At 42.3% G+C, this 18,168-nt stretch overlaps 1 protein-coding gene across 2 annotated transcripts in view; it reads left to right on the forward strand.

Moving 5' to 3' along the window:
* Positions 1-3,520: 3,520 nt before the first annotated feature.
* The window catches only part of TMEM65 (transmembrane protein 65), a 31,720-nt gene continuing 17,072 nt past the window's right edge, over positions 3,521-18,168 (forward strand). Inside the window, exons 1-2 of one of the 2 annotated variants that reach the window (XM_050314289.1) lie at positions 3,521-3,854; positions 6,611-6,850. In XM_050314289.1, the coding sequence (XP_050170246.1) occupies positions 3,521-3,854; positions 6,611-6,850 (574 nt within the window). The remainder of the gene's footprint in view (positions 3,855-6,610; positions 6,851-18,168) is intronic. The other variant, XM_050314280.1, reaches the window with a different exon arrangement.

The raw sequence follows: 18,168 nt of genomic DNA on the forward strand, positions 1-18,168 counted from the left end.
TACTTCCAGAGAAGTTGTGGATGCCCCATCCCTGAAAGTGTTTGAGGTCAGGTTGGATGGGGCCTTCAGCAACCTGGCCTAGTGAATGACATCTCTGCCCATGGCAGCGGGGTTGGAATGAGATGATCTTTAAGGTTCCTTCAACCCAAACCATTCTATGATTCTGTGATTATGACTCTAAGATTAGTGTAAGTTCTTATTTTATTCCTAAATGACAAGATCTTCCTCATTTTTGCTCTGCTTCAATAAATAATGATAATTTAACCTCCTCATTTTGTCTGATATTCATATTTTAGACTGTAGACAGAATTTTGAATTTTAGCAGGTGGTGATTATATTGCAGAGCTCCTTTTTACAGTGAGCATTGTGTTTCATTCTCCGTGGATTCCTCCACCTGCCAGCACACAAACCATTGTAGGGTCAGTCCCTAGCTGGGCTAGCAGGATCAGAAGAGCCACTTCTTTTTCAGAAACATGAGGCAAAAGAGAAGTAGCTTGTCCCTGCCTCTCTGGGGCTATTTATCTTCAGGTCTGCTAAAAATTTTGACCAGCATAGATCAAAATAAAGTACTTAATATAAAACTAACTTAACTGGTGAAACATAAATTGTGCAAAGTTGCAATTTATGGTATCAAACAATTACCAGCCTTTAAATCTTGCTCCCGCCTTAGCTATCAACACTTACCTTTACACTGGGCAGAGAAATCACATTATTCTCTTAATAAAAAGTTCCTCATGAATAATATTCTATTGCTCCACCACCTAAGAATATAGTTATTAAATGTGCACCCAATATGTATATGGGATGACAGCTGCAAAGTATTTCCTACCAATCTCTACAAAAAGATTTGTCTCTCAACTCTGCAGTCCCTAAAAGGCCTTGTAGAAATTCTCTCATAGATGGTTGGCATTTTTCTGCTGATTTCTACATAAACTTTCTTCCAGATTTTAGGGCTGAACATTGCCAAATTTTCTGTGTAATACTTTTAACAATTTCCTCCTAGCCCTGTCAGTTGGTGTTTAAACGAGCTTTATTAGGTTAGTCACTCATAGACAAAATCATATTAGGAGAAAATTAACCTACCAGCAAAAAATTTAAGAAAATAAAGGGAAACTTCTGCATTTTTCAGAAGACTGTGAAAAATATCTATTTCAGCAGGTTCTCAAGCTCTGCTGGAGTGTCAGGGACTAATGAAAGTTACTCTACATCACCTGCTGAACAGAGCTAAATAGACAGTCTGATTAATTAAAGTGTCAGTTTAGCCAATGGCTTCAATTTCACTTTTTCACAAAATAAAATTCCAACACAGAATTATGGAAAAAACTATTAGGTTATTTAGTTAATTTCCCATCCTTGCAGAATAGTCCCTCCAATTACATTTTTATTCCAATTTGCTCAATGCAGTTTAAAGGCTTGGAAAAGCATAAGCCACAGCTGTTGCCCAAAGAAGGGTTTACAGTCTGGTAAACCCTGATCTCTCTCTCGATACACAAGTAATGACTTCTATTTTCATAATAGTATTGTATGATGTCTACTTAAGTAATGTCCTTGCACCTCTCTATACAGTTCATATTCCTATACATCAAATGCCCAAAGGCTACATAAGAAACTCCCTGTTCTTTGTCCTTTAGTGTCTTAAAACCCCTGCAATGTTTTGAGTCACATCAAAACACCCCAAGAATAATCCAAATGCAATCATGTTTGCAATGGCTGTACAGTGTGGCTGGCACGGGCTGTGGAGGCGGGAAAGAGAGAAAGTCTCCTTTCTTGCCAGGTAACAGTGTTCCTTCTTTGCTCTGACATTGTAGTCAGGTGCAATCCAGCTGTGTGAATGTAGTATCAAATATATAGAATACAAACAATCAGAAATACGTCAAATCAAAGTATCAAAGGTTGGGCCTCTTTAAAGTTTGTTTTCCCCCTATTTTTTAAGGTGTGTTTTTTCAGGTGTTTGGTAGTCCCATTGCATGCCCTGCCTTTCCGCATGGAAGCAATGCATTTTTATTGAAAAAGCAATCTGATTACCAAAATTTTAACAGCATCTTTGAACAGTTCTGCGAACTCTGTTTTTGCAGATCTCTGGGACTGAAAACTATTACTGATAGCCACAGTGCCCCTGAAGAGTAGCAGAAGATACCACTTTTTCAATAAAGTGCCTGGGAAGATAAGCACAGTTCAAAGGCTTGGTGACTCTGCATGAGGAGTAGGCACTGGAAGAAAGAGAGAGGACTGTACAAAATCTCTCCTCTCAGAGGAAGCCTCTATCAGGAGCATGGTAAAAAATGCATTGAACTGGAAATAGTAGCTAACACTCATCTATCTCCACTATTTCACTCTTAGAGTGAGAATTATAACATCATATATGCAGGCCTTTATGACTTATTTTCTGCCTTTCTGCACTCAATTTCTGCTCCCTCTCTACAGTACACATACTATATGTAAATCCCTATAATATTGAAAGCATAGTCTAGATAAGACACTTCTGTTTATCATGAGATCTTTGCCTTTATACTATACTATACATTTGCAGCAGTGGAACTGGGGAGAAAATGCTGCTTTTTGTGTGAAGTTAAAGTTTTCTGTTTGCATCCCTCCCAGAAGGCAGCAGACTCCCTCAGCTGAAGAAACCGGCATCCAGAGGTCTGGTACCTTTGGCATTAAAGATCTGGAGATATAGCAATATATTCTGAGTACCTCCAGAATTCACTTACCTTAGTATTAAATGAGCCAGGCATATAATGAGACAGGCATATAATATGGTCCCTTGTGGTTATTTAGGTTCTTTGCAGTCTCATTACAAAAATCTAATACAATTTGAATAAAGTGTTTTCACAAAGCAGCAAAGGATTGTGGACTAACATCCATGAATGGTACATGTACCTCTGAAGCTAAGTGAGGTTTAAAACCAAACCTTGGGTTTTAAAGCATCCTCCATTCCCTCAAGACATGAATTGTGTCCTGAATGTGATTATTTTTTAAAAATAACTGTTCCGTGTGGGTCAGGCACAATACCTGCGATTAATTACAAAGAACACAAATGCCCTATGCAGACAAAACACTAAACCTAAAACTGGCTGATGCAACACTCTGAGGCAAAGGCCTGGAAAACGGGAAAGGCGAGCAAAACCTCGTTTGTTACTCCGCTGAGCTGCCGGAGCAGGCGCTGCGGAGGAGCCCCGTGAGCTTTCAGGTACCTCAGCGAGAGATGTACCGAGCAGGTTCGGGAGGGAGCCCCGCCGGCTCCGGAGCTCCGAGGGCGGCCGTGCCGCTCCCCTCAGCCCGCCCGGGCGGCGCCTGCGCGGGGCCGCCCCCCGGCCCCGGCCCCGCCCTGCGGCCGCGGCTGCCGGCGGGGCTCGGGCGGGGCGGCGCCGCCGCCGCTGCGGGCGGGGGCTCGGCGGGCGCTGGGCGGGCGGTGCCTGGCGCGGCCCCACCGGCGGAGCGGCCGCGGGAGCGCGGCCCGGGGGGGGACTCGGCCGCGGGCGGTTCTGGCGGCCCGAGCGCCGCGCCCTTGCCCGGCTCCATGTCGGCGTGGCTCGGCCGGGCGGCGCTGCTGCTGGGGCGGCCGGGGGGCCCCGCCGGTGCCGCCGCCGCCGCCGTGCCCTGGTCCTGCCTGGGCTCGCTGCGGGGCCCGCGGTGCTGCTGCCGCCGCCGCCTGTGCAGCCTGCGCGGCGGCGCCGAGGGGCTGCTCCTGCCGCGGGGGTCGCGGGCGCTCGGCACCCATCCCAAGAAGGAGCCGATGGAGGCGCTGAACACGGCGCAGGGGGCCCGCGACTTCATCTACAGCTTGCACTCCACCGAGCGGAGCTGCCTGCTGCGGGAGCTGCACCGCTTCGAGTCCATCGCCATCGCCCAAGGTGAGCCGCGACCCGCCCCGAGCCCGGCGGGGGTGGGAGGGCCGGGAGCTGGGACTGAGCCCCCGAAATTTGGGGCTCCTCCTGCCTTCGCCGAAGCGACTCCTTCGGGCGATAGGAAACTCCAGCAGGACAAGGCACCGAGAGGCGCACGCCCATGTGTGTTACCCTAATCGGGTATAAATGGGGCACACGACCTGAAATTTAGTTTCCAGAAGCATCCGCAGCACCTTCAGAAGTTAAGAGGACCCAGCGTGCCAAATCCTCCGTGTGTCTGTCATCTCCCCCGGTGTTTCGGAGGGGCGCGCGTGGCCATTGTTTCGGGATGGGAGTAGGAAAGTGTGTCTCACAAAGCCCTCCTGACACCGGGGCAGCAGTAAAGTGATTTCGGACCTCTGAAGAGGCGCTGGGCGGCTGCTGTTCGGGGAGCTCATTCATGAGTTGCACTTCCCCGCACGGAGAGCTGCCGGCACTGCCTCGTGGAAGTGTTGGTTCTTGTGCGGGAGGGTGTGTTTGTACTTGGGAGGTTTACAGTTGTGTCTCTGAATAGGGTGCTACACGACGCCAACAAAAGTAATTCACAGTGATTTTTTTTTTCCCTCTGATCCAACTGTTCTTGCCAACTTGACACTGTTCCTTAAACAAATCAAAACGTGACAAAACCAAATCCTCTTAATTACAACCTTCTTACTCCTGGTTCTGATCCTTAGCTGTAATTTACAATCCCTATTGCAGCGAAGATGATAGCAGGTACTTAAGAGATCAGTGTGCATTTGATCTAGGCCTCTTTCTGACTTTGATAGTGGCGTGCCCTTGGAAAGGGCATTTCTGTGCTTAGTGGCTCTTCTGTAGTTGTCTGAAAGAAGTCTTGGGTGGGCAGAGAACAGGTCCAGGGGTCAGCTATAGAAATGCTGCTTTTGTGAAGAGACAGAAACCTTTCAGGTACCTCTTTGGTTATGTTTATAGCACACTTGCATATAAACACTAGTGTTTCTAGTCAGAGAAAGAATGGTTCATTTTGGGAGCAGCGCTTTTGTTCTGCAGCGAGTGAGTCAGTTGTGTTTGTTTTCCAACATAGCGGGTATTGTGCTTTGAGCTGTAAGTCGACACTAACTTTTGAATACTAACAACTAATACTCTTCCCAAGTGAATCTTTCTCAGCTTCTGAAGGGTTCTTGCTGTGAGGTTTTTGTGTGAGTTTGTCTCATCAGTTATTGCTCAGGTGAAACAGGAGGAAACTGTGAACCCAGAGAATCATGTGGTGGGTATCAAAATGAGATTTTAAAATGTATTTCAATATAATGCCTCAAGGTTTTTACAGAGATAAATCAACAGATGGTCCTATTTAATATCTTGTTGCTCAGATGCTGTTAGTTATAATATGAAAGTCTATTTCTGTAACACACTCTGACTTTCCGATGATTCAGGATTTAGAAGCGCAAATTACCAAAAGCATTGGTTTAAGTTTAAAGGCTTTACTGCAAGGGATCTTACTAGTAAACTGCAAATTTATTCCACTAGTAGAAATTGCAGTTCACTTGTGCCTGAAACTGTAAGTGCTGATCTCACTGGAGAGATCGTTTCGGCAGCATCTCAGTTGTGAGCTCTGTAGTCTCGCAGGTAAAGGCTGCACAAAGTGTTGCAATGCCATCGGACCTCAGTCCTTGAAGTCAGATTCTTGATCTGCCCATCTGATAGTTTGATAAGGCTTTTTTGTAGATAACCTTTTCCTTTAGCCAGCTCCATTCATGTTTTTGTGGTTTGTTGTTGGTTTGTTTTTTTTTTTTCCCCCCCCTACCAGACTGCAACATGATAACAACTGTCAGCTTTTACTCTAAGAAATTATTTTTTCTTCTGTTGTGGAAAAAGAAAAATCATAACCTAGGAGGGCTTCTAGTAAGTCTGGTGAATACAAATTGGAGAAAAAGCTTATCTTGAAACTATTACCCATAACTGTTTCCTGTGGAGGATTGATACTGACAGAATTCAGATTTTATGTTAAGAAAGGCAGTGAATGTAGAGCCAGGCTCTTGAGGGTTGTCAAATACGTATCATCACACTCAACACTAAGGAGTGCCAGAAGAAGAGAAAGTGGATAGAAAGGCTGTTCTGGAAAGAAAATTAGAGAATTTCTTAGCTACATGTTCATATTCTGTACTTAAAATGCTTTATTATGTTTAGATAATATTTTTTGTGATTACTCTTTCCTGTTGTTGAAATGATGATTGTCTAGGAATGATCTGAATAGGTGTGCTGGTTGTGAGTGTGAGAAGGAGATGAGGAGAGAGGTATGTGTGCCTTGGTTTCCAAGTACTTTCTCTGATCGATTAGTGTCACTTTTGATTTTTACAGCTCATGAATTCAGTCAAGTCAAATGGTTTTAGAGATGCTGGGTTTCTTCTCAATCTTCTCATTCAGTGGCAGCATGCTGTAGCTTCCAGTAGCTGATTCTTTAGCTGAGGTTGCTAGTTGTACTTTTGTGTTGATTTCCAATGAAAGTAATCCAAATGCAGCCTTCAAATTCTCTTCTCTTCCTACTGAGTAATTCCCATGTCCTGTTTGAGTCTGAAAAATCAGTCTCTCCTTGATCATTTAATGCCTATGCAGCCTTGCCACTATGCTTAAGCTTGTTTTGTGCCTGTGATCTTTTCATAATTCTTTATGGAAAGTGAGGTCTTAGTCCATACCCTTCATAACACAGTCCTTACTGGGTTAAGTTTTGACCTTCTTCCTTCACTACCTCTTCTGTGCCCTAACAGACCCCATATCAGCTAGGGGAAGCTGTCAGCAATATGGGGAGACCTGGGCACATCAAGAACCAAATGGGGCAAGTTCCTCAGCCCATTCCCAGGCCTACCACCAGAAGGATGCAGTTCCATCAACTAATTGCCCTAGTGCGAAATATGACAGGACACACTATCTGTGGCCTCCGCTAATGGCAGAGGCTGTGGGGAAACCCATCCCTTGCTGCGGCCGCTACGCTGAAGGACAGTCCTCAGGTAGGTGAGTTGTAGCTGTAACCTTTAAGTTAGGTGAGTCTCTGACGCGTTTTTGAAACCTAAAACATCTGTTCATGCTGTAGTCACAAAAACTATAGGTGGGGAGAGGTTTGTGAACGTGTTCCTGCCATCCCCTTGTCACCTGTCTTAGCTGGGTGTTTACAGAGCTTCCAGATGCTGGGCGCTAACAGTCGGTTAAACCGTGTAGCTTATTAATAAACACTGGGATTCTGCCGCTTGTTTAAGTGCATCAGTAGACGGAGCTCTATCTGTGAGCATGTGATGGCTGAGAGCTGACAGCCTGAGTTGAATTAATAGATGTGTTTTGCATAGAACCTGGGGGGAAGATGGTGAAACTGAATCTTGATAGAACAGTTCTCAGAAAATGTTTTGAAAACTGTCCTGCTTTCGACTATAATCTGTACCTTACTATCTTAAAGTGTAGTCAAAACATCACTGAGCTGTTCTTTCTGAAGACAGCTCTGAATCCTTTTCACCTGGATTTAGTTTTCCTTCTGCATTGTAGTTTGTTGCGTTTTTTTTCTTTCCAGTCTTGGAAAGCTGAATGAGGTCTCACATTTTTCCAGGAAGAGATTAGAAACAAAGTTTTAAAATTCTAGGTTGTGTTTCTTGTAAACCTGTCAGCAACACCCGGCCACAGTAGTTGGAGATGATACATGTGGACATGTTGAATCCAAGTAATTTGTATATTTCTGTTTCATAGTTACAGGAACACTGAAGTAGCGAGTAGGACAGTTAATTTTAAATCTAATAGTACTGCCTTCCTGTTTGTAGCAGTAGTGCCCCATAATCAAGGCTTAGTTTTGTTGGCAACAAACAGTCAAATCTTCCTTACAGTTGTTTCTTTCTTTCATGGTGGAGGTGAATGTGTAAAATCTTACAGGCAGTACAGAGAATGATTTAATGCCTCTAACCTTCTATAGCAATATTTCATTGACAGGAGAGGTATTAGGAAGAAGATGTAACTTCTTTCTTAAGGGGCTTATATTTGGGGTTTCTACCTTTAGTGTAGTGTCTTAGTGTATGATATGAGATGATTCATGAAAGCTGCACTCATAAGCAGTGCAGCAAACCTGGTGACGAGGAGGAAAAATATGAAAAGGTTTGACTTTTTTTTAGGTAAGAAATACTGAATTTGGCATGTCTGCTGTGCCTTTATTGCATCTTAGGGTACTGTTGGTCTTATCTGTATTACAATACTCTTGAGCCCAGTTATAACTGATTTGCATTAATAATACTAACCTGGTGGTGTCTAGGGCCTCTAAGAAATCTCAGATCTTGATAGCAAGAGAATCCATTATTTTCCCTTCTTCTGTTGCAAAGACAGGAAAACAATTCCTGTTTTCCTATTTTTGTGTACAAGTACATAAAAAACATATACTATATATATGTGTATATAATGCATAAAATAGATATTTTTAACATGATGTATGTACATTGAACACAATTCCTTGAAAGCAAACAGTTGTATTTTATATTTTAAATGGAAGACTTTTGTGATGGAATCTCTAAATAAAAGGGTTTTTGAAGTGGAATTTCTTGTTTCTCTGTGGATCGAGGTTGTGTATTAACTGGAAGACATGCAGAAACACCATAACAGTGCAGTCTTGACAGCTAGTTTTGTTTAATTTGCAGGTCTTGGAGAATGCAGTCTGTAGCTAGATGCTCTTTGAAGGCACTGGTGTGTCATACCATTCATAATAATCTGACCAAACCGGCGCATTCTGATAGAAAACTGTTCATAAGTTCAAGTTGCTGCATCTTGTTCTTCTTTAAAAAAAAAAACAAACCAAACATATATATATATATAGTGTGCAGGTTAAAGGCTCCACCTCTATGTGTTCAGTCAGGCTGACAACTGGGGCAGCATCTCTGAGAGAATTAGCAAGGTTTTAGCCGTTGTTGGCTAAAATCTTACTTTGGTGTCAAAAGAAACCTCTCTGGCTTATGATCTGGTGTTAAATTCATGAGCTATCCAGTTTACTGGAGTAGCTAAGGGAGTGTTTGAGCCTATGTACCTCTACTTCCACAGCTTTACAAAGAAAAGTTAATTCAAAAGAATTCAAATGTCACTAAAGACAAATGGATTTCACTCAGGTTTTTAGACACTCCAAACATAATCTGCTGTGAAGAAGATTCCCTTTGTTGCATGAGTCAGATGCTTCTTGCTAATAGGAGCAAACTAGTTATCTGCCATGGTGATTTAGAACCACTCAGATTTTTGTACCTCTTTTTTTTAGAATTTAATCTATACTAACACAACAAAGCTTAATTCAGTCCTTCTGGAAGTACTTGTCTTGTTTGAAGAGTGATATCACAGTGCAAATGTGAGGTTTCCTGTGGGGACTGCCCAACCCATTGAGCTGGGAGAAGAGGAATTGATTTTGCTGTTGTGCTTTGACAGGTCCCAAGGCACCCGGTGGGGACAGTTCTCTCTCCCTCTCTCCTTTACAGACCCAACATACGCAAACTCGGTGCTGTGTGTGGGGGAAGATCATCTCCCTCTCTCTCCCTTGCTGTGACCTAGGGGTCAAGAAACTTTTTTAACTCTAGTATTTAATTGCTATTCTAGGAAAAGGTCTTCTGGCAGACTGCTGGCAAGCATTTAATTCACAGGTTCAAAGTGCCCTGTCAAGCTGGTAAAATGACAAACTCTTGCCAACCTGCCTGTGTGAGTCCCTTTATGTTCTTAGACCATCACAGGGTACACCAGGACTAGGGCTAATCTCACTGCTGAGTCAAAAATATCTGATGGTGAAAGGAATGTCATGTTTCAGCTGGAAAGATGTGCTACTTATTTTTGCTTTTGAAACTTTTTTTTTTTTTTTTTTTAATAAACCCCTTAGCGCCTGCCCAAAGTCATGGAGCCCTCTCATGAAGGCAGAGTGCAGAAGGAAAAGTGCTACACTGGCATTTTCCTTAACATGTGAACTTCCAGAATCACAGAATCGTAGAATATTTTGAGTTTAAAAGGACCCATCAGGTTCACCAAGTCCAACTCCTGGCCCTGCATAGGACACTTTCAAGAGTCACACCATGTGCCTGAGAGCATTGTCCAAATGCTTCTGTCAGGCTTAGTGCTGTGACTGTTTCCCTGGGGAGCCTGTTCTAGTGCCTGACCACCCTCTGGGTGAAGAACCTTTCCCTGATCCCCAACCTAAACCTCCCATGACACAACTTCAGGCCATTCCCTTGGGTCCTGTCACTGGTGACCACAGAGAAGAGATCAGTGCCTGCCCTTCCTCTTCCCCTCCTGGGGAATCTGCAGACTGCGATGAGGTGTCTCCTCAGGCTCCTGTTCTCCAGGCTGAATAAGTTTGGGTTGTTCAGCCTGGAGAAGAGAAGGCTCTGGGGATATCTTACTGCATATTCCAGTACATAAAAGGGTGTTTACAAGAGTGCTGGGGAGGGACTTTTCATTAGGATATATAGTGATAGGAGAAGGGGAAATGGCTTTAAACTGGAGGAGGGTAGGTTTAGATTAGATATTAGGAAGAAGTTCTTTACTGTGAGGGTGGTGAGACACTGGCACAGGTTGTCCAGAGAAGTTGTAAATTACCCCTTTCCTGGAAGTATTCAAGGCCAGGTTGGATGGGGCTTTGAGCAACCTGGTCTAGTGGAAGGTGTCCCATGGGATTGGAACTAGATGATCATTAAGATCCCTTCAAACCCAAACTGTTCTGTAATCTAGGGGCTGAGGTTTAACATCATAAACAAGAAAATTGATGCTTGGTCACTGATGGTAAAACTATTCTGAAAATGCCAGATGTAACTGGCTACCTCTGAACCACCTGCAGCAAGATACTGTTTTCTGAAGTTCATGTTGTTTTCGCTCTTGTGGTTTGATTTGCTTCCATATTCTTAAATTTTACTTGCTCATGTAACTAGAGCAGGTTCTAGTCTGAGTTCTCTGCTTACATGCAGAAACCTTGCCATGTGTTTTTTGCAGAGGAAAGCCTGCAAACATTCGAGTGAAATTGTTGTACAACCTAGAGAAATCCTGTCTTAATATTTATAAAGGATCTTTCCTTGCTGGCGGACACTCCAGTATTGATTAGAAGACTTTAAATAATGAATTATTGCTGTTTTGCTTTTGGAAACTTGTTGTAGCATCCAGGTATCCTAAACCACTGGTACCACTTGAGACGCCAGCGGAGGAGGTAGTGTCACCAGAGACGAGCAGTGATTTTGGTACAGTAAAAAAACCCCAAGCAGAAGAGTGTGTTTGCTGAGACGTGTGTTGCATAAGGCCAGCAGGCTGCTGGTTTGACAGACTTCCCGCTTGCTTGTTTTGGTGCAGTTGGCATGGAGTGCTGCAAGAAATAGAAGTACACAGTTTCTGTTCATATTCATATAAAGCCTTCCTTCTCAAGAGTATCGGTGATCCACATCTTCAGGGACTTGACCAAAATGTTTCAAGTGCGAGTCATGTGGAAACTCCTGAGCTATACCATAGTTTTTAGTTAATTTTTGATCAGAGATTTCAGATTGTTAAACAGCTTCATTTATTTGAAGAAACTCAGTGTCAGCTACCTTATGCCTTTTCTTTATAAAGTGATGTGCTTTAAATTATATGGTCCAAATATAATGCAGAAATAACATTATTGTTACAAAATATCATTATTTAGGTAGCTACTTTAGTTTGCTCTTCCCTGCAAAACGTAAGATAAGATTGCTTGAGTTAAAATTTGTTTTGTCTTTTGCATGTGTTTAAGCATGTGATGAGTACAAAATAGGTGCCATGTATAAATAACTTTTAAATTATGAATCAGAAAAAAAAAATCTGAATCCTGAGCCATTGTTCTTCAATTGGGTCTTGTTTAAAATAATACATTTTATAGCTAAAGGGAAAATCTGTCTCCCAATAACTATCCTATCTGGTACAAGGAGTGCTTTTGATTTAGGTCCTTTTAGGAAAGATCACTTGAAACGCAGCTTTTACTTACAGTGCCACTTAAACCTCTCAGAGTGATAGATTCAGAACATTTAGCTCTCCCTGTAACAGGCATGAATGAAATGGATCATGTTTATTCTGTGAACACAGAGGTACTGTTCCAGTGTGTAACCTAAATTAAAAGAAAATGAAGCCCACCAGTTTCTCTTAGCAAGAAATTATTTAAGGCTGACTCATTCAACTGAAAACTCATAGCTTTAGTCAGTCTTATTATTTATTTAATCAATCCAAATACGCAACTACAGAGGTAGCTGGTGTCTCTGGGAGAAAATCTTTTCTAAAAACAAGAAGTAAATGGAAAAATGAGATAAGTATATAATGCAAGCAGAGTACTTAAGGAAGCTGTCTTGGATAGCTCTGATGTTGTTTATTGTTTTACAAGAAGGGCTCATAGGGGAAAGATGGACAGGAATGTGTGCACTGCCTCATGCACCCTTTCCTTTCTTTATCCTTAAATCAGCACGGTGTTATTTCAAAAACTGAAAGCATGTGTTCTGGTTTCTGTTTTGTTGCTGTGTGTGAGAACTTGCTTTAACACTGAATGAGCCCGTTGAAATTTTTGGGATGTGACTAACCCATGCGCGAGACAAATGCTTCCTCTGGAACATGGGGAGCATTTTAAATCAAAACCCACAAAATACTGTTTTCAACCCAGCAGAGTGCATGTTTCCTTCAAAACCATTGGATATAAAACCATAGCTGTTTTTTTCCAGTGTTCATTTACTTTGGATTCTTAGATATTTATATGTTAATTGTTAATAAAATATCTACCCTACCAGTCATAATACATACTGATATTGCTACACATTTTTTGCTGCATCAGTTGCCAGTTTCCATTTGTATGTGATGGGCTCATCATATTCACTCTTTTTTGGGTATTTTTTGAGATTTTATTAAATTTTATTTTTGGTAAATTCCAACAGGTCATTTTTTTTAACTCATATTTTTCTCTAGATAATTAGAAGGGCAGATAGGAACATATTTAAGATTATGTATTTTGAGATGAGGCATAGTCTATGTCAACTCCCTTATTAGCTTAAAGCAATCAAAAGAAGCAGGTGGTTTGTTTTATTCTCTCCTACTGCTTGTGTCTAGGGATAAAACCTTTCCTCAATGCTCTTAAATACTTTATGGCTTTTAGGATGTCAGGAGCACAGGCATTTCCAGAATTAAAACATGCCTGACTGTTTGGCAGTGATCCTGGTGAAAGGTTCCTGCATGACCTGGGGGAAGGACAAAGCTTCCAAAAATATTTTTAATTTCAGAAAGAGTGGGAAAGTTTGAGACAAAAAGGCTTCTACAGTGAGAACAACTTGAACTGAGAGGAGCAGATATGGGTGTCTGTAGTGACCCAGGTTCTGGTTCCCAAAGCTCACTCCTTGGAGATACTCTGGGACCTGTTGGCTGGGCACCAGCAGTTCTTTCAAAACATTCTGGAAACCTTCAGGCAGGGTTAGGAGGAGACACAGGACATCATATGTGATTCTGTGTGACTTTTCCATGCCACAGACGGAGGTCTGTGCTTTGGGTTGTGTTGCCTTATGTAAAGTTGTATTGCCACAAAGCTCAGGTCCAAATGATTCCTGTGAACCGACAATTAATTGTTGCATTTTGACCTACTCCGTTTTTCTTGTCTTTAGGCATTATCAATTTCTCATTATTGTACTGTTAAAGTAACTTTTTTTTCCCATGGCTTTTAATTTTTGCTGTAACTTGTCTTATACTGAGAGTGTGAATTGTCCGTCTCCATGAGGATATTATCCCATCTCTCATAACAATCTGAATGGGTAGAAATTGTGTTTTATTGGCTTTATTTGATTCTGTGGAAAACTGGAGAGAAATGTGTGTGGAACAAACCAATTTCTTTAGCAGCTGCTCTTTCAAATACCATCAGCTTGTATTTTCAGGTTACATTTAACCTTTCGATCCAGATGTTTCTTGGCTTCAGTAAGTTCTGGCAACAGGCTGATTTTCAGAAAGCACAAATAAACATGTGATGTTACAAATGTAAAATTAACTGTTTTATTCAAGACTAAGAGTTGTAAGAATTTCCAACTAGATCCACAACCTATCTTGCCTAATTAAGATTTTTGCCAGAGAGAAGAGATGCAGCTTGAAATTCATCCCCCTCTTCGCCAGTTATTATTTTATGGAACAAAGTAAATAAAGTGAATAGGTATCTGCAAAAATGACGATGGTGTTACAAATAGTCAGCCTGGTGACCTTTTCGTTTTGCAAATGTTGGAAAGACTACTTTCCATTCTGTGTCCCCCTCCCTGAACAGAAGGAACGTACTAAAGGTGCATTTGTAGTACTGATAAAGCACAAGTGGCCCAGGTTGAAAATGACTGTTTTCAGTGGGAAATATATTGTTTTTTCCTCATTTGTTGGGTCTGGTTTATCAGAAAGAAAGACAGTCTTTGGATCTGTAAAGTTTTCACTGTTGGATTGCCTCTCAGGGCTGGATGCTAGGAACTTGTCGTTTCTGCCTTGTTTCCGTGCTAATATCAGTTTTTGCAGTTGCATACTAATATGGCTGAGTTTTACTGTGATTTATGTCTGACCCTGTATTAAAAGCTCAGTTTAAAAAAACAAGCAGACAAAAAACCCAAACAAAAAAAACCAAACACAAAACCAAAACAACAACAACAAAAAAACCCACCACCACCACCAAAAAAACCCCAAAAAACCCACCCCCAAAACCAACCAACCACCCAAAAAACCAAACCCAAAAGCTCACTTTTATTTTTCTTTCCCAGCCATGGAGGAAAAACATTCTCCTGTATTCCCCACAGGGTGTGAGAGGAGGCCTAGATGAGCTGTGGATGAGGTGACGTGTAGTAGATGTGACTTGTCCATGTGGATTTACCGCTGGCTTCACCCATGTTGTGTTTTGTTCTTCCCCCGTCCTGAAAACCTCTTGATGTGAAAGCCTCGATTCTGCTTGCCATGCACTGCTGTTCTTATAGGGCCTGGCTGTGTACCTGCTGGGCTCAAGTGCCACAATAAAGAAGTGCCAAATAAATAATCAGGAGGGAATTTAGGAACAGGAGGAAAAGAATCAAATCACCCCTTGCAGCAGCAATGTGACTTTAGATCACTTCCAGGTGCAGTTTTTTATTTGACCTGAGGTTTGGTCTTTCTTGTTTTCTCCTGGGAAGTGCCATGAGGGTTTTTGTGCCTCAGGCACGAGTCTGTTCTGGGATCTGTCACTGACAGCACGTGCAGTGACTTGCTCAAGTGAGCAATACTGCTTTGATCTCCCAGGTTACTTTTGTAGTTTTGTCAAGTACTTGCAATTACCTCAAAATTTGTCTTGTCTGTTTCTCCCTTCCTCTGACCCTCTGTCTGGGATTATTCATCCTGGTCTGAGTGGCTGCCCCCTGCAATACACAGCACTTTGCTGCAGCACTGCAAGAGGCATCCTCAGCCTGGATCCATCCCCCTCCTTGCTGCTGGAAAAGGGGCTGTGTAAACATTGCACAGATTCTGGAGAAGTGGAGGGAGGAGAGGAGGATGCAGGAGGCATACTGTGATCAGCCTCCATGTCATAGCATGAAAAAAATGGAGGGTTGTAGGTTTCATTAAGTTCTCCAGTAAATAGTGGCATTGCAAGTGTGTCACTGATGCAGGTAGTGCCACAACATGCTTTCCGCTGCCAAGGGGAAAGGGTTAAATAGATTAGATTCCAGATTTTCTCACACGTAGAAAATGAAGCAGGCTTGTGTGTGCACAAAACTTGGAATCAGCTGTGCTTTCATGTTCGTAGTTTACTAATTTTCAAGTGGATTAGCAGAACTGGAGGAGAAGGGCATAATTCCAGCACTTGTAGGAATCTGCTGTCCACTTACAGGGAAGCTGTGACAAAAGAACAGGTGAAAAAATCCTGGCAGTGTAAAGGAGAAAATGCGCAAAGTTGAAAAACAAAGACTGTCCTAAGTGGTGGAACCCTGTCTTTCATGAACTGGCATTGGGTGATTTTCTGGGAAAGTTGAGAAACACTGGGATTAAATGGACAGACCAGATGTGTAGTTCTTCATAGAGCAGAGGTCCCGAAGCAGCTTTAGGGGAGCGTGTGCACAGCTGGCACTTGCAGGGGTGTGACGTGAGCCGAAGCTTGCATTGGCTCTGCAGCTGGAAGGAAGCTGCAGGGATGCATTTGGAACTGAATCCTCCTGAGAGAGGCCTTGTGCTTCCCAGAGGCTGCAGAAATACTGACCGGGAGAAGGATTTTCCTTTTTTGTTTTGCAGAATAAAGGCAGTTGGTTGAAAGAATTAAAAGTGAGCTTAGTCAGAACTGTTCGCTTATAGGAAGAGTAGAGCACGGTGGTTTTTATCTTCTGCTTCTCCTTACTTATATTACTTTATTTACAAACCCAGCAATATGAATAATTTCAGATAATTTTTGTGAACAGAATGATTTTTTTTATTAAAAGTTAAAATTAACATGCAGACTAAATTATTGCATAATGCAGCTGCATGACAACCCATCAGATATTCCATATTCTTATAACAAAAAAACCAAAGGAAAATACTATATGTGAAGTTCCATGTAAAGCGATTTTTATCTGTTTTTACATTATATTCACTCCTTCAGCTGTTTGCCAAAGATAAACAGTCTTTTTTTGCGGCTTGGCTTTGACTGTGCAGTGAATCAAATGGGGAAGTCAACTAGTTTCACAGATGAAGCTTTGCTAAGTTATGTGGGGAAGGAAGGGAGGAAGGTACCCAAGTGATGAATCTACTGCAGTACTTGTAGCAGCGGGTGAAGGGTTAAGAACAGCTTCATTGCTACTGCATTCTGTATTCATTAGACATTTATATAGAGAGGTGCAAATTACCAGAGTGTAATTTATGACTGGAACTTAAATTGTCAATGGTTTCTTATGGTGTTCCTTTTGCTGACAGGTATGAATAGTTTCTTAAGGACTTCAGGGCAGCTCATACTTCCGTTTTTATTGCCCCAATGCAATGAAAAATTAGGAGGAATGTAATTACACTTAATGTGAGTCTCTAACAAAATGTTTGAACATCATTCAGTTTATCTTTCCTCTCTGTCTCTTTTATTCTGGATAGCTCTTTTAATTCTGAGACAGATGAAAAGCAATAAACTCTACATGCATTTAAAATTATTTCTGAGAGCGGCTTATTTCTGCAGTTGTGCTTGCTTCCAAGGTCATTCTTAGGCAGGGAACGAAACTTCCTGCGTACGAGAAGGTTGGTACTTAATAGTAATGTGATTTAATAGCAGTTTATCTTCAGCTTTCTGTAAACATCATAGTAGAGTTCTCTTAAAGGAAAAAAATAATCCCACCAAAGACATTTAATTTACCAGCCACCCCCCTGCTGTTGCTGCACTGCTGCAGCAGCCTGCGGGCGGTGGTGGCTGTGGGAAGGGTTGTTATCTGACTGAGTACAGGTGCTGCTGGTGCCGGGGCCGTGGGAAGCTCTGCTGTTGCTGGCCTTGGATTTGCTCTGACAATAAGCATCTCTTGTGGTATTAACCAAATGACTTTCTTTCACTTCAAGACCCTTGGTTGCTGCAAAGGCTAAAACCTCACATTCTGTGCCTGAAAATGGCAGTATAAAGAGTGAGTGTGTTTGAAAAATCCAGAGAGCATAGCGTGGACCTGAGCCACAAGCCCCTCATGTTGCTACTAACACTCAGTTTTGTGCCAGGGCAGTGGAGAAGGGAGTGTCGTGGTTACCCTGGGCACTGCACAGGTGGGCTTTGTCCTCCAAGGGAATATGCTGCATATGCCTGGGCTTGACAGCCAATGCAATAACCTGTTCTTAATACCTTTTTCCCACTCCCCTTCTTTCCCAGGGAAACAAGTGTAGTTTTGGGCAGGTGGGGGAAGGGCATAGGGAAGAGGAGAGGTGGGAATAAATAAGCTTATCTCTTGCCAGCTTCTCAGACTTCTTTTTGAAACAACCTGAGGGGAACATAATCAAATAAAGGATATTATAGCTGTATATATAACTCTCTAGATATTTCATGAGCACTCGTGTAGATATCAGTGATGCTTAACACAGCTCTATTTGAAGGCGATGAAAGTCCTCTAATAGATCAGATCAGATTGTGCACAGAGTGCTGATAATTAATGTTAACAAATCTTTGGTGGTGTCCCACAGAACTGCTTTTCTTGTCCTCTTACAGGAACCTGTCACAGAGGACAGGCAGAAGCGTAATCTCACACCCTGATAATACACAGATACCGTGGTCTTGTTTCCAGTTCAGCACTGTTGCTCCACTGCTGCTCTGCTCAACTGCAAACTGGTGAAATGATGGAAAGATTCCTGCCTTGAACCAGAGAGGCCCAAGAAAAATCAATCAGTGCTG

Source organism: Myiozetetes cayanensis, unplaced genomic scaffold (assembly GCF_022539395.1).
Source record: "Myiozetetes cayanensis isolate MyiCay16 unplaced genomic scaffold, myiCay2020 scf1, whole genome shotgun sequence".
In the NCBI taxonomy this organism is placed as follows: Eukaryota; Metazoa; Chordata; class Aves; order Passeriformes; family Tyrannidae; genus Myiozetetes; species Myiozetetes cayanensis.